Source organism: Atractosteus spatula, chromosome 5 (genome assembly GCF_055471065.1).
Source record: "Atractosteus spatula isolate fAtrSpa1 chromosome 5, fAtrSpa1.hap1, whole genome shotgun sequence".
Lineage (NCBI taxonomy): Eukaryota > Metazoa > Chordata > Actinopteri > Semionotiformes > Lepisosteidae > Atractosteus > Atractosteus spatula.
Genome location: NC_142710.1, coordinates 25,956,947 through 25,984,438, shown reverse-complemented (window position 1 = coordinate 25,984,438; position 27,492 = coordinate 25,956,947). Strand labels below are relative to the sequence as shown.

General features: G+C 36.3%; 1 protein-coding gene across 2 annotated transcripts in view; it reads right to left on the bottom strand.

Annotated features, from left to right (window-relative positions):
* LOC148834819 (glutamate receptor ionotropic, delta-1-like) overlaps positions 1-27,492 on the bottom strand; it is a 363,808-nt gene that overhangs the window by 199,458 nt on the left and 136,858 nt on the right. For both annotated transcript variants that reach the window (XM_088916450.1, XM_088916451.1), the window contains exon 3: positions 4,882-5,166. In XM_088916450.1, coding sequence (XP_088772576.1) covers positions 4,882-5,166 — 285 coding nt within the window. The remainder of the gene's footprint in view (positions 1-4,881; positions 5,167-27,492) is intronic.

Here is a 27,492-nt window from a genome sequence, read left to right as displayed (position 1 = left end):
ATCTCTGCAAACATGTTCTGCAAATAAAAAACAGAAGTGAAATATATAGAGGAAAATACAGTTACTTAATATCTACACTGACTGTCGATTATACAGTAGATACATAAGTGTGTAAATGGAATTGTAGTTAATTAAACTGCAATCTTACAATTTTATCAATCCACTATCTTTTTCACCAGTAGTAATAATATGAATATAAGAATGGTTACCAAGAATAGGAGGTCATTTAGCTATTTATTTTTTAGCTAACTGACCCAAAAATCTTATCCAGTTGTTTTTTGAAAAAGCCAGGGTATCAGCTTCTACTCAGTTAGATGGTAAGATAACTCATTCCACAAATCTTTGTATAGAAAAAGTACTTCCTGTTCCTTGTTTTAAATACACTTTCACATAGATTCCACTTGTGCCCTCTGCTTTGTGTTTCACTGTTAATCCTGAAGAAACCTGTGGTTTGAAAAAGTTGATTGACACTTGGCAAAATGCATTCAAAATTACACACATCCCTACCTGAGTTGTATTCTGTAACTGTTATTACAGTATGTTGTTGAATTTAAGTGTTCTAAAAGGACAGGTTTATGCTTTACCCTTTCTTTACAATCTGGCATTTGACCTTTAAAGAGGTCAGCATGTTCATTCTACCTTTATTTGAAGTCAACTAAGAACATTCCAGGAGTGGCTGACAAATATTTTTATTCGTGCTACTGTATTTACTGTACCCATACCAATGCTCTCTTTTTTCAGTATTGCAAGGTCTACCCAATAAATTGATAGTAGTAGAAGTACAGTGTATGTCTATATCAATATTACTTCAATAAGATTCTCATCTGTTACTACCACTTCAATACTCATTTCCATACTGCACTGGAAGTTAATTTTGTTGAATTTTCTGTCCTCATGTCCACACTGCTTATCCATAACTACTGTCTAAGCAAGCATAGGTCTTGGATTTCCTCATGAATGTCTCAGCAGCTGGTAAAAAGGGTTTAAATCCTTAAGCAATACACAGACAGTCAAGCTCTTTTATCCCAGTAAATGGTTGTGTCTTTTTTGCAGTTCCATTGTCTAAAAACTATTCATCAAATAATCGCTTAGCAGTAAAAATCTTAATCCTGGAGTGGCTTTATTTTCAAAGGTGGAGCCAGAAGAGAGTCATGTTGGGCTTCGCAACAGGATTTTAACTGTCTATAGACTACAGAATAAACTATGCTAAAAGGGTGCATTTGGTGTCTGTGAGCCTACTCCACTCCACTGAAATAGGAGTCAAATTGGATTTCTAATCTGAATATGCATATAGGGCAGGGTGTCATGATCGTAAACCCTTCCTCTTAAGGACGCTCCTGCCTTTCTTTGTTTATTCTTTATCTCCTGCACCTGCCTCCGGTTCCTGCCTCCGTCCTATAAAAGCCAAACGTTCCTGCCAATCTGGGCTCAACTTTGGAAGATGGACACCCGGAAGCCCGTCTACCTGCTAGTCCAGGAGCAACTCGACGGCATAGGCTTCACAATGGCATCCTGACCATCTGAGTCCAGGACTGGGAGCGCCTGGCCCCGTGTCCCCCTTTTATTCCCCCGACCCTTCGCCAGATCCCGCTCCGGCTTTTAACTTTGTTCGTCTGTGTCAGATTGGATCACCCGGCTTTGGACATTGGCTTTCCCAGGATATTCTAACGGACTCCCTTGGACTTGTTTGCCCTGGATACACCCCCGAGCACCAGCGCACCTTGGACACACCCCCTGTTATTCTTTCAGCCCCTATCCTAGTCTTTTTTTCCTGTGTTTTCTCACTTTCTTCCAGATTGTGCTGTCTGCATAGGGTCCTGAAATACACTTTGTGATACAGGGCTGAAATCCAAGATGAAAACTGAGCATCAGCAAAGCACAGCATTTGTAATGATTTACAATTAAACATCATAATTGTTCATCTCATTTAATTCTTCTCAAAATCCATAGCTTTTTTTTTCTGTCCCTGCTTGACTTTTTTAATGTACCTAAACACTCACTATGTTCTTAATATACAGTATAAGAAGTTGTATGGATTAAATTTTTTTCTTCTGAATACAAAAAAAGAACTTAATCGTTTTCAGACAACAGGCAAAAAAGAGCTCATTTACACTTAAAACGGAGTGTCTAAGATAGGTTCTGCATCCTAATTGCTTTTGAAGTAATTTCATTTCAATATTGGAACAGAACTGCCTAATTTTAACTTCAATTAAAATCCAATCTATGCTAATTAAAACCAAACAAAAAGGAATGAATCCAGATAAGTGCAATTAAAAACCATTAAGATCAAAATGTTTGCATTTACTGAAAAAAGCTTCTTAAAAACAGTGAAAAACATAGATTATTAAAGACACATTTCATGGCAACATTCTTTCTTTGTTCTTTTTCTTCCAGCAATTTTCTGCACAAGAGCACTTTTTATTCTTAGAGTTGTAATTAACAGATATTAGCTCCTAAAGTTCTTCTAATTTGGCTCCTTGAGAAGAAACAGGTAGTCAACGCAAAATGAATGAACAAATTAGGTGGATTCATTCTCACTCCAGGGATTAAGGCTGGCAAGCAGTGCAGCTTTTACAGAAACTCTCTCCATTGTTTATGATTGCATCTTGTGTGTTAAGCTTGAAGAAAGGAATGGTTTAGTCCAAACAATTTCTGAAACATCTGAGTTGCAATAAGACGTTAATAATATACTGAAAGCACGTCAGACTAGAACACATGTCAAGGGTCTGTACAAAGTCATTTTCATATGACAAAAAGACCTATCCATAGGCAGCTGAAGATATAGATAAGAGGAACTAGAAGTCTTAAAGGTCTTAAAGGTGACTGAATATCCAGTCCAAGTATAAATCAAGTCATGCATGTGTATAGCACCACAAGCGCCTCTGCCAAATTTCCTAAAGAAAATATAATTTAGACAGGAGCAGGAACTACCTCTAGTGTAGTTAAAACCAAACATTTAATAGCATAAATTATGTAAAAAAACAATACTTTACTAATGCTGTATGTTATTGAATTGATAAGGTGAAGAAAAGTGAATACAACAGTATATGTGTGTAATGTGTGTAATGTGTGTAACACCAATATGTGTGTGTATTGGTGTTAAGTGGCTGCATTTTCTTATTTAGTCATATTTGTGCTTCTTTTTCATTTTGAGAACTTTGTTATCCTTTATGAAAAAAACCTTCACATTTCATAAAGCCATACATTTCAAAACCAATACACACAGAACACAGAATTAACAAATTATTATAAACCATTGAATTACCAACTATTTCTCAAGCTATCAATGGTAAACATAGTAGTAAATCATCCAGTATTCCAAGGACAGGAATGATTTGGAGGTAGATGCCAAAGAAAACAACAAATGTGTTCAATACACCAACAGTGTGTGCAATATGCAAATTACCAATTTGTGGTATTTTCTTGGGACAATATAATGTATATCCCAACAAGATGCACAGTGATAAATAAGATGTACTTATTCACAACTGTAAAAGTTCTATAACTGATGAACATGCACTTCCTCAAATTGCAAAACAAGACATAAACATACCGGCGGGCCTGTGCGCTGTTAGGAACAGTGGAATGGCAGATGTAATCCAACATGTGTCAATAGTTTTCATTATAAATGAACTCTCTGTGACCCCCTGTGAATTATGTTTTTTACTCCCAAGTTCTCATGTGTTAATATTTTATGACAGAGAGGGAAAAGGTGACACAGATGGATAACACCATCACCACACATGGGAATTGCAGTTAATTCAGTGCAGTTAAAGCATAGCCTCGTCTAGGGAAGAGACTACTCCACTGAAAGGTTTAAAAGACTTTACATCTACTCTACAGAATCCCAAAATAGAGTTAAGCAGGAGGTACGTGCAACATTGGGAAATCATTCTTCAACAGAACTGAAAAAGCATTGCATTGCAGTTCAACAGAACTGAAAGCGCAATCTTCTATTTCATAAATCATGTGAGCTTTTAAAGAGAACACCTGAAACAACTCTCAAAATGTACTGTATTTGCATTTCTGTATATTAAATTCGCAATCTATGTTCTCACAGACATAACAATATTGAATAGGCAAGCATGCAATCTGTATCATATTTGTTCATGCAAGCCTCAATACACTTTTCTTTGTGTTTGTTATTAGAACAAATATGCGCCAAAAAAAGATGTAAGAGTTTTGTAAAATTCCTGACGTTCTACATATATTCTATAGAAAGACAGAATCTGTTGCAAAGTCCACAGAACTTGCAATAAAGTTCTCCCAAAAAACATTATTTGTGAGAAGAAAAACTGCCAGCTCCTTATGACTGACATATGAAATAAATCTGAAAACTACAATAAAAAATATAAAGCAAAATGTGTCATTTCTCTTCAAATGACAGGATATAATGTACATTTTAGATCATATATGGTATGCATGAGGCACGTTCTGCTCCTTGTATTTCTTTCACCCCCTACATGCCTTGTTAGATTTGTTTTGAACCTTTTCTTAGATGTGTGTAGTGTATTTTACCTCTGCTTCCCAGCACACAGTTCTATGTTTCATTACACATTCCAGTATTATGGGAAAATGCAATTGAACATTTGCTCCTGACTTAATACTAAATAAAAACCTCCACTCCATCAACACAGTATATGGATTTTGATTTATACCCGTATGCTGTGAAGAAATGTTAAGAAAAGCTAATTGCATACTCATATCTACATTCTAAAAATTCTAAGTAGTCTAACAATTGATTGTAACATTGAAATATAAAGCCACATACTGTATGAAGAATATACAGTAGTCATGTTCAGGTTGGTTTGATTTCATTTTGTTCCTAATTTGTATAAGAATAAGAGGAAGAATTATGCCTCCACTCCAGCCAGCACTCACCATATTCACTGTCATAGAAAACGATGAACTTCTGCCAGCGTAGCTCTGTGACCAGCTGAAGCATCACGTCGTTGAGCCTCACTGGGGGCCTGGCGGCCAGAGTGTACCGCTCTCCGTCGGGGCTGGGATTGAGGTGACAGGCAGTGCGAGGGGAGCCCTCATTGTTGCGCTGCACAAACAGGTGTGGGATGTGCATGGCATCAGTCAGAGACTGCAGTGCACTAGCTGAGGCGCAGCCCGTCGATGTCACCAGTGCCAGAATACCCTGTGTCATGAGCTCACAGGCTGTGAGAGAGAGAAACCAGAGAGCAAACTGTCAGCATGGCAACCATGACAACTGTGCACACAGCTCTAGATTATATAGTATTAGAAATTAAAATGGATAGTTCATGCTCTTCAAAAACTTCTGTCCAAAATCCATAAATTAGCATATGCTGTTATAAATGATACATAAAAATCAATGAAAATCAAGTACCAATTCACTCCAAGTGTACTGTAGTTTTATAAAAATATTTACACTGAATTTCGTATACTATGAAGACATTCAATGTTGAGGAAACCTCTGGGGACAGTGTTTGGAAGAATGTACATTGATTATATTAACAGTGCATTGAATACAAGTCAAACCAGTGCTACGACTTGGAAATCTATAATGCTATAGTACACGTACAAAATGCTACCTACAGTAGTAGGGCGTATGCATCAGCTCAGTAACAGAAACGATCACTTCCAATAATTTGTACGAGTAAATTATTCTGCGCACAGAATCTTCGCTACCTATCCATGCAATGTGTTCTTATTTCCCCTCCATGCCAAAATGAAAACCACGGGCTTGTTGAAAACTGTGTATGGAAGTCAATGGTTCCTAAAATATCCCATAAACTTTTTTTCACTGGTTGCCATCCAGTCTACAAGGAATAACTGGAGATGTGGTCTCCAGAGCAGAATTTTTAATTCTGGGAAAATGATCTCAAACACAGTTTACAAGTAACTCAAACACAAGAGCAATTAATAAAACTGAAGAAACTTCAGAGGATAAATTGAGAATACAAGGAGCAAACTCGCTGAATACACTTGGAAAAATCATAGGAGATTGCATTTCACTGCTGTGCCCAGCTGAATCTCCAGTTTCACAAAAACTGACTAAAATATTATATAACACCAACCACAAAGAAATAATATACAGTAAAAAAGACAAAACCATTTTCATAAAACGTTACACTTTGAAAACAAAATCACACACTGCTTTAACATTAGCAAACTAAGTGCTTTAACATTAGCAAGCAAAGTTCATAGCCTAATTAAATCCATGTGTATCATATTGTTTCTCCTCCTAGATATTTAAAAGCTACACAAAGGTGTTAATTTTAAAAGAGTTCAATTTCCACAGCAAGACTCCAATCTGTACTGAAGCACAGTTTCTATAATTACTCAGATTAAACATGAGTGGTGGAAATCATGGTGACCAGCTACAATAACTTACTTGAAAATAACATGAATTAAAATGTTCAAACATTTAAGTTCTCATCAAGAAGAATTGATCGAAGCAAATTTTCACAAAGCCATTATACAGAGGTTTAGGTCTCAAGCTTTATGGTACAAAGTAGCACAGCAGGACATTTTTATCACACTTAAAATTGAGAATAATTTGCCATGTTTTTGATTTCCTGCAGTATGAGGATGTTTAATTAACTATAGTAAAGGCACAGAAAGATTGAGGCACAGTATGATGTAATAAACTTCTGTGTGCACCAGAACTTCAATCGTCTTATCATCTACTGATGTTTATTAGCGGGAATTATAAATTAAAAATGCATGAAACAGTAACCAGTAACAGTTTGGTATTCATTCAGGATATATTTTATATAAATGTATGTTTTTTTGCTTTCATGTTAAAAAGCACATTCATTGCACACAATTCTCTGTTTGTTGAAACCACATGCAATACATTAGACAGAGAAAAAGAAATTAGGATTCTAATATATATTTTGACATCAAAAGGTAAACAATAACATTAAATCAGTTGTTTATTTCTGTATAAAATATATAATTAAATAAAAACACCCTGAGTAACAATGCGGGAGTTGAAGGAGCCGCGGCGAACATCGATAAAAGTCAACGTCCTGGCTAAGAGAGCAGAGACACCGGTGTGAGGTTAGCGAAAACCGGAAAAAAATGCACCACTTTGAACAGCAGCGTCCAGGCTGGACTGGACCTGTTTAGATGGGTCCAGCCTGGAAGAAAAGGAGCATTGGGCCAAAAACCAAAGAAACTCAACCTGTCCCGGAGGCAGGAAAAAGAAAAAAATATGAAAAAATGCGACCTGAGCGCCTGCGTTACAATCCAAGCCTGTCGCTGGAAAGTTCTCCCCCTCCGGAAGTTTGCTTGTCCCTCTGGAGAGGTGCTCAGTGTGCTTTTAAAGGGCCGCAGCTCATCCAAAATTAGCCATGACGTTATGCCACACTGTATTTGCTATTAAGGGGTAAAAGTCATACGGTTAGCTAAATTTGCTTCCCAGTCTATTAACTTTAAGTTCACACTGATGGAGAAAAGAACTGTCTTGTAAAAAAAAATCTCAAAGACTGGCAACATATCTCTACACAAGGATCTACTCGCTGAAATGCTGACCAGCAACAACAAAAACAAAAAAGTTCTTTGTCAGGCCTTTTATTACTCAAGGCCAACTGAGTTTTAACTTAATTAAAACCCTTTATTTTCCAGCATCTTTGTCAATAGCCATTTTCGAGAAACACACATTGCAATCCGTTGCCCAACAATGCAGATTGACGAGACCTGCGAGATTCTCCAGAGGGGAGATACTTCTGCTTCCCTAAGGTGTGAGGATTCAACAAAAAGTCCTATTAGTCTGTAATCAATTGTCTAGACAGAGTTTTTTGTGTCCTATTGGATATCCTCTAATTGCTAATGAGTTTTCCCCCTAAAAAAGGCACTTCTGCTTGCAACAAAATGAAATCATTTACTTTATTGAAAACCAATTCATGCTGACTTCTGATGGAAGGGACTTTGCATCATTAAAATCTAAATTACCCTAAAAATATTTTTTAAACATTTTCATTAATTACATTCGAGCTAACTCCCTCTCTGTGTTGTAGGGTGATTTTCACAAGACGATATTTGTTGAATTGCTAGAAATTATAAGAAGAGCTGCTTATTAGCTTTTGTGATGAGTGCAGCTCTTCAGAACATTAGGATTTTTATCCTCTTAAAGAGGAAATGATGGGGATAAGAGAGAGATGTGTGGATGTGAGGAAGGCAGGCAGGAGAGAAGGCCAGAGGCAAACATGCTTTATTTCAGTTCTCCAGCTGTTCACTTCAGTTTCAGCAAAATACTTTTTTTACTCTACTGTACAGTGACTTGGTTTATAATAAAGCACCTTGTTAATTACCCTATGGTTGCTACTAAGCCTAACAATAGCATTAATTATTTTAACTCCAGTTGAATAAAACGCATTTACTCAGGCAGAACCTTACACCATGTTAATTAAATAAGCAGTGAATTCAATGCAGTCCTGTCAAATGCTTCCATGACATACAGACAGATAAAAAATGGATGGAAGGACAGGCAAATTATGGGAACATGAGGGCTAAACAGTTAACAATGCTTGGAAAAAGAACCATCTGAAAAGGCATGTAATTCCATTTTTACATGTAGAAAGTCAAAGTTTGCAGTCATGCTGTACTTACAGCCCTAACATGGATGAAACAGTTGTCTGAGGCTGCTGACATTGACTTTAGATGGACTTAAAAGCACCACAACTGCTACATCATGTTACAGTTTCAGTAATTACAAAACAGATTCAAGTATTCTGTACATATCCTAATACTTATACTAATGAACACACAACTAAGTCTATATGAATACATGTCAAATGGCGGGTCAGAGATGGCAGCAGAGAAAAGCCTTAGGCTTTCCAAACCAAGTAGGGACACTGTGTTTATTATATTACATACAGTATCACTCAGTCCCCTCAGGCCTGCCCGCAACAAAAAAACACCATACAACCATCACTGATATGTATCTATAAATATATGAAAATATCTTCACTATTGAGCAACTCTCCACAGATTCTAGTCAAACCAAAGACAGATTGCAAAGTTATTGTAAAGTTACAAGATTTTATCACTGATCTGTGAACAAAATGACATATTCTCCCTGCTGTGTTTTTTTCAGATGCCCTAAATGGATTGTTGAAATGATATTTTGTCAACAAGTCTGTCTATCTGTAAACACATCTAAACAGAATGCACTCCTGCTTCCCAAGCAATACTGTGAGCTACAGTATTCAGCTGCATTTCCATGTACTGTACTCCTATCCGTAGTTTTATTACATAAAGATGAGGACATAAAGGGAGGGAATTGCAGGATCTCATTAATATCCCCTTGGGTGGAGGTCTTGAATTAACATTTCTGTGTGTGAGTATACAGTATCTGTGTTTTACTGTACTATGTACTATTTTGTATCTCAAGAATATATGAATACTAGAATGTTGCACTGTGAGACAAATTCAGATACTTCAAATCCAGATAGGTTTGTTATCAGGAAAGAGGGCAAAGAATGATGCCTTTTAATAAGGCATACAACTAATTGCCTCTTGTGTTTGTTATTAGTTTTGTATTATAAATTATGATATATATAATGAAGTGTGACGCCTAGCTTTTAAGAAATGTCTGTTACAGAGCTGTATTCATAAATAACTTCTTCAGTAAAGTGCAATCTGCAAAATATATTTAGGAACAGAGCAGCTTTGTTTTCATATTTGCTCATTAATTTATAGTAAAATAACACAAATCTCAATCTGGTGGAGGCTTAGTGGAAAGGTCAGGATTAATTTCAAGTATACAATAAAACTAACCCAAAATTCTTCCATCACCTTTCTGCCCTGGAAAGACCTCTGCTTATTGTGTTAGATAAAAAAAACAATGTTTTAGTGCTGCTCACTACAGCAAATCTGTTTATTTCTATGCAGGTGTAATATTAAAAAAGAAGAGTGGCAATGGGAGGGGATTTTAAGTAAAAAAGACAAAGTGCTAGGTGAGAAATTCCAATTACACAGTGTTTAAGAAGAGCAGAGAAAGTTTTGTGGATAACTCCATCACTGTTTATGACAGCAGCCAGCTAAAGCTTGCTGGAGAGCCTCACAATGATTTTCATCTTTACTGGATTTATTTATATGAAGTCTAAGCTAATATTACCACCAGCTCTAGCTGCCAATCTTGCAGCCTTGTGAAGTGTAAGTCTCGTCTCACAGAAAGTTGAAAACCCTTTCTTTATTTGAGTTTTAAAACACGTTTATTTTGAAAAACATTTGTGTGTATTTTTGACAAAAATGTACCACAGCTTAAAAATATTCGGTTGAAACTTGGGTTTCCTTCCACAGTCCAAAGTTGGTAGGTTAATTGGCTTTTGGGAAAATTAGCCCTGCTGTGAGTGTGTATGTGTGGGTTTGTGTCTGTGTGTACCCTGTCATGGACTGGCATCCCATCCAAGGTGTATCCTGTCTTGTGCCAGTTGTTTGCCAGGATACAGTAGGTTCTGGTTTCACCAGAACTCACAAACCTGTTTGGGAAAAAGTGGTTAGAAAATGGATGGATGCCAAAAAGAAGCAGAGACGACATGCTTCCTTTAAGTAGAAAATGAGACAGTATGGCAAAGCCAACAAAGCAAAGATCAGGCTATCAGGCTGAGAAATAGAAACAGGGCGAAAACATTATTGACATTGACAACTAAGCAGAAACATTTTTCCCTAGTGGTGTATAAAAAAATCAAGTTATCCCAGGACAGAAAAGTAAAAACACCATTAATGTGGCAAATGTGAAAAGTATCTGTGGAGTCATAGTAGAAGATGACATTATCTCATTGTAAATCAAGGAAGTCTGAAAAAGCTCATTTAGGCCACGTTTGACTGGCATACACAATTCAATAACACTCAAAACAGCTTCTAAGCTTTAAGGAACCCTATTTCTCTAGCATCTGTCAAAGGGTACCTTTAAATTAAATTCAATCCTTCTGTCTTAGTACAAATGTTTTCTGGAATTGCTCCTACCAGTGAAGTATACAATTTCTTGACTCCAGCAACAGCAATTTATTTACTGTCTTAAGTTACATATAACTAGAATAGTGAAAAACCCAAAGATATCAGCCATTATAATCTTCAAAAAGGCCACAATCTGATTGTATGTATTCATTTGATTTACAGTATAAAACAGATTATATAATTGAATCTTTACAGTAGGCAGACATTAACATTAAATACATGAATAGTGGGTGGAATCTGGAACTTCCAGGCTGTCTCTGTGATGATAGTTTCTTGAGAAAATGTGAAAATACTCACAAAAGGTGTTACATGTTAAGCCGAGGAATTACTCTATGGTAATTACAGTACACAATTGTACATGTATCAACAATGACTAATACAGTAGTTCAAATAACATGAGAAATACAAATACTTAGTCCATAGAAGTCACAGAGATGGTAACATGGTTAAATACATTTACACAGGATCAACACCATAAGCTCAGTTTCTGGCTTTGTGTTAGTATCTCTGATGTGGAGACCTTAATCTTCAAAAACAAAGTGCTTTTTAAAGTTATGTTATAAATGTAATTAATAAATATGTAATGAATGTTTATAGTATTGTACATTCTTGTGAGAGTGAGATGCAGATTCTGTATCCCTGTGTTCAGTGTGTTTCACTTTGGTGTTCCTGTTTGTGTGGAGATTGCATGTTCTTCCCTGTGTCCATTGGGCTTTCTCTGCGTGCTCCTATTTCTTTCCACCTACAGACGCTTACTTTTCAGTTTATTTGGTTTACGCCTGAGTCTAAATTAATAATAATAATAATAATAATAATAATGATTTACTTTATTTTAAATAGCACCTTTAAAGGTGGCTTCTCAAAGCGCTTTACAGAATGACAACAACAATAAATAAAAAGAATACACAAGATAAAACACAATCACAATAAACAGAGGAGACCATGGGTGGTGGTTTTAAGTATAGTAGGGAGCAGAGGGGTAAAGAATGGAACCAGTTAAGTAAAGGCTCTTCTAAAAAATAAGGTTTTGAGTCTGGATTTGAAGGAGTTTAGAGAAGGCAACTCTCTGATATCCTTGGGGAGAGAGTTCCAGAGCTTGGGGGCATAAAAGGAGAAGGTCCTGTCACCCATAGAGTGTAGATGGGCTTGGGGTACAGGAGATCAGAATTAGAAGAGCGAAGGTTGCGAGTTGGGGAGTAGGGTGATAATAGTTCAGACAGGTACTGAGGTGCCAAGCCATGCAGAGCCTTATAGGTGAGCCAGTGCAAGGACTCCAGGTAGGAGTAATGTTATCACTTGTACTAGACCTGGTCAGGTTTCTGGCTGCCTAATTTTGGATATGCTGTACTGCAGTTTGTTCAATGTACTGTAGATACCCCAGCGAGTAGAGCATTACAGTAGTCAATTCAGGAGAACACAAATGTGTTGATCAGCTTTTCAGCCACAGTTAGTGATAACATAGGACGTAGTCTAGCGATATTTCTGAGGTGAAAAAAAGATGTTTTGACAATAGGTGCACATGTGGTTCGAATGTTATGCCATATTTAAGTCAGAATCAGAAGCTATTAGAAGATTGTTAGTAACTTTGACCACAGCATATAGTGGGTTTTCATATTTGGTGGGGTTGTTCCAGCATAGGCCATGTGAATATTGATGAATGCAAAAGGCCTCCTTCCTTTTGTGGTAACCATTCAGTTAAAGTTATATGACATACAGACCTTCATGAAAATGTAATGATAACTTAAATATGGCATGCTAGTTTAGCATTAAATCTTTTTGTGCTTATTTACTCTGAATCAGGTGAGCATGAAACCAACCTATGTTATTAAAATTTCCTGTTGTTTTTATTCTTTTATTTTTGTAGGCATTGTATTATTAAGTCAAAGGTTAAAAATAGGAAACAGAGGTCTTATTTGTCTGAGATTTAAATGAAAATAGAGTACAAAATATAGACTTTTATATATAGATATAGATATAGAACATTTTGTTTAAAAGAGGACACTCACACAAACTCCATGTCCACTGTTTTCAATGACTGCACAATCCAATTATCAGTTTTACTGTATATCACCATGTAACAATGGGCAATCACTTTAGGTGTATTTGCACTCTGCTGAACATAGTGAAAAAGATTTTGCTCAAAGAAGAGGATGAAATTCAAATCAATCTGTATGAAATTGAATGAAATGCACATATCAGATGGAAATGGCAATCTGAATAATTGTTAAATTTCATATTAAGAATTGATTAAATTAAATCTGCTAAATCAATGTCTATCACTATTCACTCAAATGGAGCTCTAGGTAAATAATAATAAAACAATGAATTTTACCCTGGTGAAATCTTTGCTACTTCTTGATCTTGAGTACTGTATGTGATGATGAAAATGTCATTAATAAATCAAGCATCTCATCCGATTTTACTTTGATAAATATTTTACATATAACACAAAGAAAGTATTCTGACAGTTAATGGAGAATTTAAGAGTCATAGTTAGAAAATAATGATCTATTAACTACTGGAAGAGGTGCTACAACAAGACAGCAGGAGTCATCAATCACTACGTGAGCTTCTTTGAAGCAGCATGTTGTCTTAGAGATGATGTAGTGAAACGTGTTCTGGAGATATGACAATTTGTTTGTATAAAGAGTAACAGACAATGCGGTGCCTGTGACTTCAATGTATTTATTTAATTATTTAATGGATATTTTTATCCAAATGCTGTAATGAACAATGACCTTAATCAGGCTCATATTTTTTTTCTATTTAAATGTCAGTGTTAATACAGTATTTACAGTATTTGAAAGATGTGAAAAAATACTTTTAAATACATATGGAACAGCAGCATCAATATGATTAAAGAACGCAATATAGAAGAAAATAAATTATGGCACTCACTTCTATTTGTCAGCATTTGTTGCCATATATAGAAACTGACACTGAGAACAAAAATAATCACTATACAATAATTAGAAGAAAGGTTTTACAATGTTCAAATATTCAATTCAAATAACTTTAGCATGTTTTGTGAACTGCAAATGACCTTTTCAGAGATATCAAAAGTGATAACTCCTTAACAGTTGTTGTAAGAAAATATTATGGATATTGATTATAACTGATTATAACATCCCGATCTACAGGTTAAAACATTCTCATCAAACATGCAGGTGCTTTAGCATAACTGCTAAGTGCTTTGTCCAGCATTATAAAAACACTGTTTGGTATCAGTGAGAAAAATAATGCAATCTATTGTCAGCGAAAAGAACAAATTACAAAGATTGCAAAATGTAAAGGGTAACATCAAAACCCAATTAATATTGTTATTTCTCTTTCACACATGGTTTGAGCCTCTAAAAGCTATGAATGTGCATTAATTTGTTGCTTTATTTTCTTCTGCTCTGTTTATTAACCTGAGCCAAGAACAAATATGACAAAAGTTAATATTATTTTTATCATTCATTTTTAGGTTGCCTGACTTGACCCAATGTAACTTTTCACACACTGTTTACCAGGCAAAACTGAAGTGAAACTTCTGTTAGCTGTTCTGCAGTGAGAAAACATAAATGAATTAAAGAAGAAATAGCCAGCTAAGTGGTGTTTGTTAGATCAATCAAAGAATCAAAGAATGTTTTGTAAATTTTATTTATACTTTCCATTTCCCTCAGACATTTAAAAATGAGTGATGAAACTATTGCATTCCTTGGCATAGTTTTCACAATATGATAATGAAGAACAGCATTTAACATTGTACACAGCTTTACAGTGGCTTCAGGTTTCTCCTAAACTTTACAAAACTTCATCGCACAAAATGTTCCTCTAGCATTTGTCTCCAGCTGGAACTGTGAAAGGAATCTTATTCCATGATAAACACGCAGCTCGTTTTAGTATCGTACTAGTGTGTTAGAGAGAAGGACAGTACACTTTAAAATACTCAGAGGCCTAGGTACAGTACACTTTAAAATACTCAGATGATAATTGCATTGTAGCTACTGTACAGGAGTTATTTAAAGCATTTCCTCATCTAACCTTTACCTGACTGTAAGAGAGGCATCGTTGCGCACATACTGTCATTCTCTTAACTTCTTGTGCTTAATCATCACAGCAGTATCATACAGCTGAATTTTATTTTCTGAAATGAAAAATGCTTTGTTACAAACTTAGAATTCACACAAAGCTCTAGACTAGAGAAGGTAGGTGTCATATATGTGCCAGAATTTCCCAAAGGTGCCTGTTCTCAATATCTTTAACAGCTGATTTTAACAGATGATAAAACCTGTACAAAAATTCTGAAATGTAACCAAGGTAGATCAAATCCTTCAAATGCAACTATTGGGCACTGATCTCTCAGTGTGTAGGCAGGCAGAAACAATAAGGCTGAGGAGCTCTGGGGCAGAAGAAGAAAAGCAATGCTGCCTGTTGGCAAAGAGAGCGATCGGCAGCACACAGGGTGGCTCTGCACAGAGTTCTGTGTTCTGTGCCTGACGCTTGCCCAGGGAAAATCCCTGTAGGGCAGAGGAGCATAGATCAGTTCTGCAAACCATCCAGAGTCCAGCGTGCACAGCAGAAATCTCAGAAGAGAGAAATAAAGCATCTTGAGTTCTTAACGGGCTGGCTAGGTCAGCCATCAAGGGTAGTCATTTATCTTTTGCATGGGTTTTTTTTTGCATTGGCTATTCTAGTACTGTCAATGTTGAAAAAATGTTCACATGACATAAAACTCCAGCTCCAATGAAATTCAGTGCACTCACACATTACCCTGAGCTAAAACATAATGTATGTTAAATTCCATATGATAATACAAAAACTTAGATCAAAGTCATTCTGAATTTGGAAAATAAATTTCTTTGAACTCACACTTCTTTGAAAGAGTATCATCATTTTAGATTTACAAGAGATTTTTTAATTTCTTAAAAACAAAAAGATACAATGTAATTTTTAAAATCAAGACTATAGATATTTTTAAGACTGTGTGATATCCAAAAACATTGAGTACTGAACTGGGCTGATGTAAGTACTTTAGTTGTTTACCACAGAGATCGGCAGTATCTGGCAAAGCTAGTAAACTTTAAGAACTACTGTACCAAATGGGCTAGATGGGCAAAACGACACCTCTCATTTCTCTCATTTGTAGCCTTCGAACATTCTTCTATTTTCCAAAATAATTCTATCTAAAATATCTGAAATAGATAGATACTTGGTCATCAAATTAAGATAATTACAAACCAATGTGACACAAATGCAGCAGGCACGTTCATTATGCATTGGTGGCACAGATACTTAAAGAGTTAGTCTAAAAAGGGCTTTTTTTAGGTGTGGGTGAAGCTCTGAAACCACAGGCCCAAGCCTGGGTCACGTCACTAGCCAACTTTCCAAATCAGTCGTGTTTAACAAAATACAGTAGTATTAACAAAGTTAATCCAATGAGCTAATTCAGGGTTAAAGATTGAAACAAGGACCCAGGGATACAAAAGGACATGAAGAGGAAATATGTCAAGACTGTGGATAGCAAGTACTTCTTCACACAAAGGGGGTGGATGTCTCAGCATGTCAAGCTGCCCACTTATACTGTTGAAGCTGATTCCCTGATCTAAGAGATGGCTATTTGAGTCTGGTTAGAGACAAGCAAGGAGGTCTGTCTGGTTTCCTTTGTTTTACAACCACCAGCATTCTTAAATCTGTTGCAATATTTCATAATCTTAAAAGGTCAGTTTATTTTTTTATAAATAATAAGAGTACTAGCTAATGTGTCTTTAGATAGATTGAGCTTTTACAAACCCCCTCACATTTTGTATATGTCTGGAAGTACTTTGACGGTTCTTTACAAAGAGTTATTATTTGCATCACTGGAGATTTAAAATGAATGTGGCTTGTAATTTACTATACAATATATGAAGGGAACATTTCCTAAACATAACTTACATAATTTTACATTTTTATCTGCTGTATTACAAAGGGGAGTCCATATATACTAGTTAAAAATCATACATCTCCATAAAGTTACATCTTTATCTCACCTTGAATCTTGCACATCTTTATCCCTAATCATAAGGTAACACTGCCTAAACTTTAAAATCTCTGTACCCATGATTGAAGGTCAATCAGACTCAACTCATTGAGTTGTGCTAGCCTTGGCAATCCAAAATACGGAATGAGCACCATTAATGATAAACATTAGTTCTGGGAAAAGAAATGATTAATGCAGCAGACCTTAAAGATTTTTCTCCTCTGAGCCTCCTGTTGATGTTTTTAATAATGGCCAATTGAAAAAAACGCAGATCACCTTAGTAAATTTAAAAATATATAGCACCTATCTGCTTATACAATGTCTTTCAAAATTAGAGTGAGATTTAAAGAAGGAGAAAAAGCAATTAAGTCTTCGGACACATTCTTTAATTCTTATCTTTTTCTCTTTAACAGTTGTCTTTTTAATTACCCCTCAGTAACAAAAAGGGGGAATTTGTTAAATATGTTCTCTGTTAATTAAACCTTGATTGCTAGTGAAGCTGCCTTTTGCTCTATCTCATTTACCCAGCTAATGGAAAACCTGCAGCTCTCTAGCTGAGGCCTCCTCTAGAGATGAATGGCATTAGACGTTTAACCTCACACTCTGAGAACCTCTGCTCTGAATACTGTATGTAGCGATCACTGACAAATGATGAGACAGAGTGGCAGATTAGAAAAATTCTGAATGTGCACAAAATCATACTAAACCGGTTAATATTACAGAGTATCTATAATATTAAAATTATTCTGACCACAAAGTTTAATATTACAAGAAAATTTCTTTCTGTGAATTTTTTTTTTATTTTGCACACAAGACAGACTTCCACCTTTTGGGCAGTCCAGTCAGTGAGTGCTTATTTTACAATAACATAGGTTTCTTTTTAGTTAGATTATTTCTTTGTATTTTTCATGCAAATGTGCAGGTGTTCACACTCTGCAAGGTGCTAATTAATGTTAAAAACCTCGGAAATAAGAGCCACCTCTAAAACAAATTGCTTTTCTAAAGATCACTAAGGCATCTCATCTCTTTATTATCTTGAGTGGGATGAGCAGCAGACACAAACAGACATTGAGGTGGCAGATGCCCTATCAAAAAGAATAGAAAAAACACCATCAAGATTACTGTCTTAATTTTAAATGTATATGATGCAATGACTTTTTAAATGGTTGATCACCTTCTATACTAAAATGTTAAGGGATAATTAAATTCTTTGTTATTTAAAATACTCCTTTCTAAACAAATGCACATGCATAAGTGCACAAACATTAACACATACTTCTGTATGCATCTCATAAATGTCCTACTCCATTTTAATGGTCCTGAATTTGATTAATTAAAAACTGACAAAGTTTCACAGAGAAATGCTTTATTATACATGTTCAGCCTCTAAATGCTGCAGCATTTTTTTAAGTAGTCCTCATTAAAGAGAGATGCAAAAGTAAATTGCTTACAGATAGTAAATAAAATAGAATGAATCAAAAATAGCAGAGTTCGTATAGAAAGGTTTATGAAGAACTTTTCAGAAGTTAGATGGGAAAAAAGAGGAGATTTATGCAGGTACCACTGTTAATATCTCACCCATCCATCTAGCCTGACAGAAAATCCCGAATGTCACATGTCTTGAGAACTACATAAATGTTGCAAGAGCAATGTATACCAAAATAAAATATAGTAAGAAAGTCTTTGTGCTGATTTTGTTTTGATGGCATGATTCTGTATCTCTGGAGCTTCCCTGCCAAATCCCGTTCTGTGCTATACATGAAAATAAATTCACTAAATCCTGGCATGGCCTCTGTGAGAGTACAATACTGACTGAACCTTGTTCAGTCAGCTTTGCCTGATAAGAGGAGGAAACAGCCAGTCTTGTCACTATAGGCAACGGGTCAGCAACAAGAGACAGGAACTTCACAGTACCATCAGAAAACCTTTTTTTATTTTTTCGATTACGTATTTTCTTTCTTCTTTAATGGAAAGTATATTTTTTTTATTCTGGAACTGTCTGTAATCCTTCCCACAAAAAAGTTTGCATCTATCAGTGAGGGACAGGCACACAGGGCATCACCTTCCCTTTCACTCTTACTCCCATCCCTCTGTATGCACATACAGTACGTGCCCTTAGGGATTTCAAAATGCCATCATTTAAATTTATCTCAGTTAATTAAAACTGCCCTTCTATAGGTCAGTGCTGTGCCTCCTAACTGGAGTTCGAAGTAATAAAGAGTATGTGCACTGAAAAAATCATTTACCCATCCAATCTCACTAAACTACGAGATACAAACCCATTCTCTGCAGCTCTTTACATCTCTTTTGTAGAATGGGAGAGCCATTGGAAGCAGATATCAGAAGGAGCTGTTGGCTCTGCCAGTCATCTAAACTGTGAAAATATGCACATTCTGTACAAACTGAACTCCATGGACCATAGACTATAATCACACTCAGATCTACAGTATAAGACCATTGCAAAGTGGCAGATCTTGCTACCACAGTTTCCATAGCAATCTTAAAACAGACAATGTAAAAATTAAATTATAAACTTATTGGAAGCCACTGTGTTTATAAGTTAAAAAGTCATAATACGCGAAAAAATGAATCGGGGGTTCTGATACAATTTCATATTCCTTCTGGACTCTTTACTAAAAAAAAAGTAGAGGAATTAAACAAGAAATATACTAGGAACAAGCAGAAGTTAATTCCACACTGATGAGTAAAAAGAAAGAAGACAATATCCAATGTTTTGGTTGTGTAGTTTCTTTCAGCTGTGTACGCATTATATTTATTGATTAGTAGTATTTACTGTTCAAGAGCCTCTGTAACTTCAAAGATATATCATAAAGGCTACAGAGAAAAATCTCCTTTCATACACTCTCTTGCCTTGAATGGTAGCAGTACAGAAAGAAAGCTAGTGTCAGTGTAGGTTTCAATCTTTAGGTGTTATTTTTTGCCACAGGAATTAAACAGTCCACGAGGTACCTCCATCATAGTGTCACACTTTTGTATAATATATAATTCACTCAATGAACAGTTTTGAGCTGTGCAACACTCTAAACAAATGAAGTTTTTTTTCTTTCATGCTTTCTTCAATTTAGTAGTAATTATTTATTTTTCACAAATAAAACACCTAAATGAGAGAAAGAAAGAACTCCGGTGCTACCAATAATTTTTTTTATTCTGGGTCCAAGGGTTATGCTTTAAATTACAGCAACCTTGTAGGCTTTCTTTTCAATTACATGCGTTTTTCTAAGGTCTCTAGCAATACCGATGTCTTTCTGAAATTAAATTTCCGACAACAATTGTTACTGCAACGCTTTGTTATCCTTCATAGGGAAAAGCAAATGTCCTTTCGATTTGTCTTTCATTTTCAGGCCATGAAAAAGAAAAGAAGGTTAAGTAATTTCTCTGGTCATGAATACATTATTGCAAAACTTCAATAAATTCCTCCTACTCAATCTGTAAAGGGTGATCATGGCGTCAGATTGGTGATATTTAACAAGGGCAATTACCCATGACTACTGCAATGTACCATTGACTAGAAGTCTAGTTTTTGACAGTCCTGTAATTTTCCTTTTATAATAATGATGCCAGAAAGAAAACCGATTCCAGCATTATCCAAAAATCTTCTACCAAATCTATGTAAGGCTTGAGAAAGAGTACAGTATGTGACTATGAGTAGGATGGTTTTTATCACTCTTATGCAAGTGTGTGCTCAGAGTTATAGCTCTTGCTCATTCTCATGCAGGGCTTAAATTTAAGAGATTTCTTTTTAACTCCAATCCATTTCTGTCACCTTGAATAATCAAGAAATAGCTTCATCTATTGTGAGTTGGTACACATCATTTTTGGGATTTTTTTCCTTCTCTTGCAGTCAGAGGATTGAGCTGGGATGGATAAACTCTCCCTCGAGGAGAATGTTAATTGCCATTTATCAATCATTGTTTAAAACAATGAAACACTGCACCAAATTCAAGTTATTTTTCTTTGGATAATGCACAACAGGCATAATAGGGCTAATTATTTTAAATTTGCAAACATGGCTGTCAGTCCTCCCCCTACCCCTCTCCTTCCTTTTGTAACATAAGCATCATCAACAGAGTGTCTCATGCAAACAGTTTGGATGCACGTTAGATTTGACTTCAGTTTATATCACAGATATTATTTCCCTTGAATATATATATATATGAAAGTTGAGCGGGTCAACTCTATGGGCCTCTTTATAATCAGGGAAACGTGAATGGTGATGTACTTTTAAGACTTTGAACAGGATGCGTTTCTTGACCCAAAGGGATATCTGAGTCTGGAACAAGCTGCTCCATCTTGATGCTGAAACCAGTACTGTTGATGATTGCTTATTTGTTGCAATAAATAATACATAACATCACTTTATTAGCCCTATACAATTTCTTGCATTGGGAATTCGTCTTTTCGCATAGCCCAGCTTGCTCTCCATGAGACACACAGACTGGGGTCAGAGCACAGGGTCAGCTATTGTACAGCACCCCTGGAGCAGTTGGGGTTAAGGGCCTTGCTCAGGGGCCCAACAGAGTAGAATTCCTCTGCCGGGTGCGGGATTTGAACTGGCAACCTTCCAGCTACAGGTGCAGATCCTTAGCCACAGAGCCACCGCTTACAACAAGTAATGGTGTAATAGTGTAAATGGTTTAGTCCTGGAAACATCATGCACTTAAGAATGGTAAGCATTTAAATGATATACAATTAAGATTAGTACACAAGTGTAGTTAACAGATTTATACCCAAAAAGTTCCCTCATTTCAAATCTCATGTTTCTTTCAAGAGGTCAAAAACTATGTTGGGATTTGCAGGATGTAGAATTGTCACCAACATAAAAAGTATTAGCACACAAAGACAAGTAAAATGACTTTAAATTGTAAACACTGCAAAGAAAAGCTAATCAAAATCAAAACAATTAAACAACTAAATAGTAATTCCAGTTGTATACTGGACAGATAATAATAAATAATTTGATTTTATACAGGAGGGTCCAATGGAATGGAATCAAAAGCAATGAAGTCTTCTGCAGATTACACCATATGAAGGCAAGGTCTTCTCACTTTTTAATGACGTCTAGAGTATACAGGGAGTGTGCTATGCACTCATCTCAGGGATGATCAGTTTGAGTACATCTGATTTTGACTTGTGAGAAGTGTCCAATAAGACACCTCACTAGTACACCTACAGTACCAGGGTACATGCTGTACAGCTACAGTATAACAAACACAATCAAATCTCTGTAACAGTGAATTTAAAATAATACTTTTTTTAAAATAATTTTATTCAGGGAAGTACAGTCCCAGAGCACTTACATGGTATAAAATATAATTACCACCTTCATTATTGTTATAAAATAATACTCCCATCTTCTTTACCATTCGACTCCATAATAACCTCCAAGATAGGATAGAACATTGAAGTCATGACATTGTTTCTTCTTTTGCAAACAATTGCAATTGCAGGCTAGAAGGGACCTGTTATCGAATCAGGTCTTGCATAAAGTCTCGTGTGCCATCATGTCATTTTCCTTATTGTCTGGTATTTACTGATGGATTTAGTATTTTGTATTTTGTGGTGAGCCTGTTTTTTATTTATTTTTTGCAATGTTTATCCAACTCACAGGAAGTTTGCATTGCTATCACCAAATTAAGTCCATCAAATCAATAGATCATAGTACAGGTCAAACGATTGGTGTCATTCTTATATTGATTAAAGGTTATTAAAGCACTGGCATTTTAAACCCATTTTGATTTTTTCGTAAGGACTGTTGAGAGTGACCAGGTGTATTGGCAGCTCCTGACATTTGTTAAGTCAACTTTGCCTTTTCATTTTCCTCTCCCTGAATGCTAAATGCTTCATTTCTTTGTTAAAGACGCAATGTGAGAGAAATTCTCCCTGAGGTGGAGCAGAGCTGGTGAATTGAAAATGACAAGTGCTCCAGTTGTTTGAAAAGCCATTTAGACAAATTACAAAGCGAGGTGTGCAGAAAGAAGCCTGTGCAAAAATGTAATGAGCTTCATGCCAAGCTTCAGCCAGCTGTTTTCTCAGTGCCTAATCCTGGCATGTCTGTCTGCCTCAGGCTATCCAACACAACACACAAAATCTGAGATATAGCGCCTTTCCTATAAGGTTTCCTAAGGTCTCAGCTTCCTCCTACTTACCTCTTTGGTCTCTTTTCATAATCTAAATATTGTCAATATCCTGTATATGTAACTGAAAACCTTCAACAATTCTAGCTATACTCTGTACTGTATATCTGTATCTGTAGAAACAAGTCTCTGCTCATGTAAGATACAGTGGTGTGAAAAAGTGTTTGCCCCCTTCCTGATTTCTTATTTTTTTGCATGTTTGTCACACTGAAATGTTTCAGATCATCAAACAAATTGAAATATTAGACAAAGATAACACAAGTAAACACAAAATGCAGTTTTTAAATGAAGGTTTTTATTATTAAGGGAAAACAAAATCCAAACCTACATGGTCCTGTGTGAAAAAGTGATTGCCCCCCCTGTTAAAACATAAATCAACTGTGGTTTATCAAATCTTTGGAAAGCTGAGTTCAATTTCTCTAGCCACACCCAGGCCTGATTACTGCCACACCTGTTCTCAATCAAGAAATCACTTAAATAGGACCTGCCTGACAAAGTGAAGTAGACCAAAAGATCCTCAAAAGCTAGACATCATGCTGCGATCCAAACAAATTCAGGAACAAATGAGAAACAGAGTAATTGAGATTTATCAGTCTGGAAAAGGTTATAAAGCCATTTCTAAAGCTTTGGGACTCCAGCGAACCACAGTGAGAGCCATTATCCACAAATGGCGAAAACTTGGAACAGTGGTGAACCTTCCCAGGAGTGGCCGGCCGACCAAAATTACCCCAAGAGCGCAGCGACAACTCATCCAAGAGGGCAGAAAAAACCCCACAACAACATCCAAAGAACTGCAGGCTTCACTTGCCTCAGTTAAGGTCAGTGTTCATGACTCCACCATAAGAAAGAGACTGGGCAAAAATGGCCTGCATGGCAGAGTTCCAAGACGAAAACCACTGCTGAGCAAAAAGAACATAAAGGCTCGTCTAAGTTTTGCCAGAAAACATCTTGATGATCCCCAAGACTTTTGAGAAAATACTCTGTGGACTGATGAGACAAAAGTTGAACTTTTTGGAAGGTGTGTGTCCCATTACATCTGGCGTTAAAGTAACACAGCATTTCAGAAAAGGAACATCATACCAACAGTAAAATATGGTGGTGGTAGTGTGATGGTCTGGGGCTGTTTTGCTGCTTCAGGACCTGGAAGACTTGCTGTGGTAAATGGAACCATGAATTCTGCTGTCTACCAAAAAATCCTGAAGGAGAATGTCCGGCCATCTGTTCGTGACCTCAAGCTGAAGCGCACTTGGGTTCTGCAGCAGGACAATGATCCAAGACACACCAGCAAGTCCACCTCTGAATGGCTTAAGAAAAACAAAATGAAGACTTTGGAGTGGCCTAGTCAAAGTCCTTACCTGAATCCGATTGAGATGTTGTGGCATGACCTTAAAAAAGCGGTTAAGGCTCAAAAACCCTCCAATGTGGCTGAATTACAACAATTCTGCAAAGATGAGTGGGCCAAAATTCCTCCACAGTGCTGTAAAAGACTCATTGCCAGTTATCACAAAACGCTTGATTGCAGTTGTTGCTGCTAAGGGTGGCCCAACCAGTTATTAGGTTTAGGGGGCAATCACTTTTTCACACAGGACCATGGAGGTTTGGATTTTTTTTTTCCCTTAATAATAAAAACCTTCATTTAAAAACTGCATTTTGTGTTTACTTGTGTTATCTTTGTCTAATATTTCAATTTGTTTGATGATCTGAAACATTTCAGTGTGACAAACATGCAAAAAAATAAGAAATCAGGAAGGGGGCAAACACTTTTTCACACCACTGTATATTGTCCTAGGAGTCCTTGGATTTTATTTTTCCAATACTCGGTGTTTAACAGTAATTCTTCAGGGCACTTCTTCTACAACAAGAAATCTGAACAGTGAGCGAAACAATTTTAGCATGATAGAATGCTACACAGTTTTCCCCATTGTTATAATCAGTACAGTATACTGGCAGTGAACATAACTACAGTACATCAATAGTCATTTAACAGGGTTAAATTCTACTCCCAAACATTGAAATATGTTGATTTTCTATATATTTTGTAACATCGTGCAAAAAATAACAAAAAATTACTTTCCCTGTGTGTGCTCAAGTTAATCATTGGATTCCACAAAATGCACGTTTTCACACTGATAAAATATACAGTGCATAGAAATATTAGTTTGGATTCATTAAACGGTCGGTAGACAATGCAGATATATTCTGAGTACAATCTGTTTCTTCGACACATCACACTATTACCAGAGAAAGTTACTGAAAAGAATTTTAAAGAACAATACATAATTTAAATGTGATTGTGTGGGTGTGTTGACTGCAATAGTTAGTGAAGAAAAGAAATACTCATTACAGTGTAATTGACAGACAACAGCTAAACGCATTCACAGCAGGATAAGGAACACACAGTACTGTACGTTCACATAAGCCTAAAGAACCGGAAAGCACACGCATGGAGATGTGTTAGAGTGCAGAAAAAGACAATTACAGTACAGTATATTTCTTATGGCACCTCTGTATACTGTACATCCTCATGCTCTTCTGGAAGAGCAGCAGGAAGTCCAGTGCACATGAGAGCAATAACTACTGTATATGGCTCCAGAGGGAGACACTGCATCTACATTGCTAATCTTTCAGTGCCAGACAAACAACTTGTGCTACTGAGTTCATAGTGTTAGTGGCATCTCAAAAAGCATTTCAGAAGCATTCAGTTCTACATCAGGTGGGCTGTCCTTGTGGTGTATTGAACGTGACTGCTGCTTTGGCACCAGCACTTAAGATGTTCTTCCATTCCTGATAACTGCAGTTGGACCAGTATCTGGTTTCCAAATACATGTGGTAAGTCACCCTATGCCTTCTGACACTCAACACTGATTTCCAAGTGAAGACACAATAAAAAACATTGAAACCTTCCCCACCTTCTTCTTCATACTGACTATAACCACTCCACTGAAAAAAAATCATTTGCTAAATCTGTCTGCTGCTGATTCACAGTAACCAAAGACCACTTATGAAATCAGCCTTGAAGACGTCCCAGACACATCCTCCTGCAGCAGCATAAAGCCTTCAGCTATTTCTGTAGTGGTTGGAAGTTAGAATCAGGCTGGAGATTTTTAAGTTTAATACATACCTCATTGTCTGCTTCCATTCCACAGAATTGCTACAGCTCTGTTTAATGTTCCTTATCACTCATTTCTGAAAATTGTGCTCTGTGTGAAATTCTAAATCCGAGAACAAAAAATGCAATCTAAAAAGTAAAAGATAAGCAGATAAAACCTCTATAATGTAGTGTAATTCTGCAACAATGGAAACAGAAGATTAAAGAATGTGATACTCTCTAATGGTACAGCAGATGGCTATCTTTATGGATTAGTTTTCTGGATTTACGTATCAATGTTCCTTGTGTAATGAGAACAGACAAACTGAACGACAGGAGAAATGGAGTGGTCTGGCAAGCAGAGACCCAAACAGACAGATGACTATATAAATAGAAGATCCAACACATTTATGTAGTTATTTTTTTTCAGAATGGAATGCATTCAACATGCACTCTCAAAATGCTCATTGGGACTAACAGATATTTTATTAAATTTAATCATATTTATTTATATAATATTTAATTATGTTATTCTTGACACCATTCTTTTTCATTTTGAAATTAAGTCAAATAAAATTACATAGTTAGACTCCTAAGTTACTCTTTTAATGTCTAGCAGTTTCATGCTTAATAGGCTTAAAAATAGTACTTCTAACCAAGACATGCTTTGGGCTTAGTGTCCTTTTTACTCCTTGCTCAGAATCCATATTCTACTGCACTGATCCACCAAAGGTCCTCTGCTAACTGAATGATAATATTTCTGTAAGGAAAATTCTATAAGCACAAACACAGAAACTTGTGCACATACTGTATACAGTACATACACACATGCACAAAGACCAATGAAAGCTCATGTTAAAGTCCCAGCATCCTGCCACCAGAGGGCACCTAAACCTCTGGTGCCTACCTCATCCACTCAGAGGAAGCATACAGTAGATCAACCAGACATCACTGGACATCTTGTTGGATTTTTGGATTTCGGCCTGTCTTTTGACCTCGATTTCTGGATCTTGTCTTTGGTGTTTTATGCTTAGTCTCTCCTCTGGTTTTTGGACCTTTTGCTAGTTTATAGACCTCGACCCCGGATTTTCCTAATTTTACGGTTGGCTGAATTATCTTGATCTTGTAACTTGCATAGGGTCTATTACTTGTCAATTGAGCTGGTCCCCAGCCTAACAGCTCAGCATACAGTAGGTAACTACTAGAGAAGCTCTGCACAATCCTGGGTCCTGGAGAGCCAGATTGTCTGCAGGTTTTTTAGGTCTCTTGAAATCAGAGGTATTTGAAGAGTTGGAAATTGATCTATT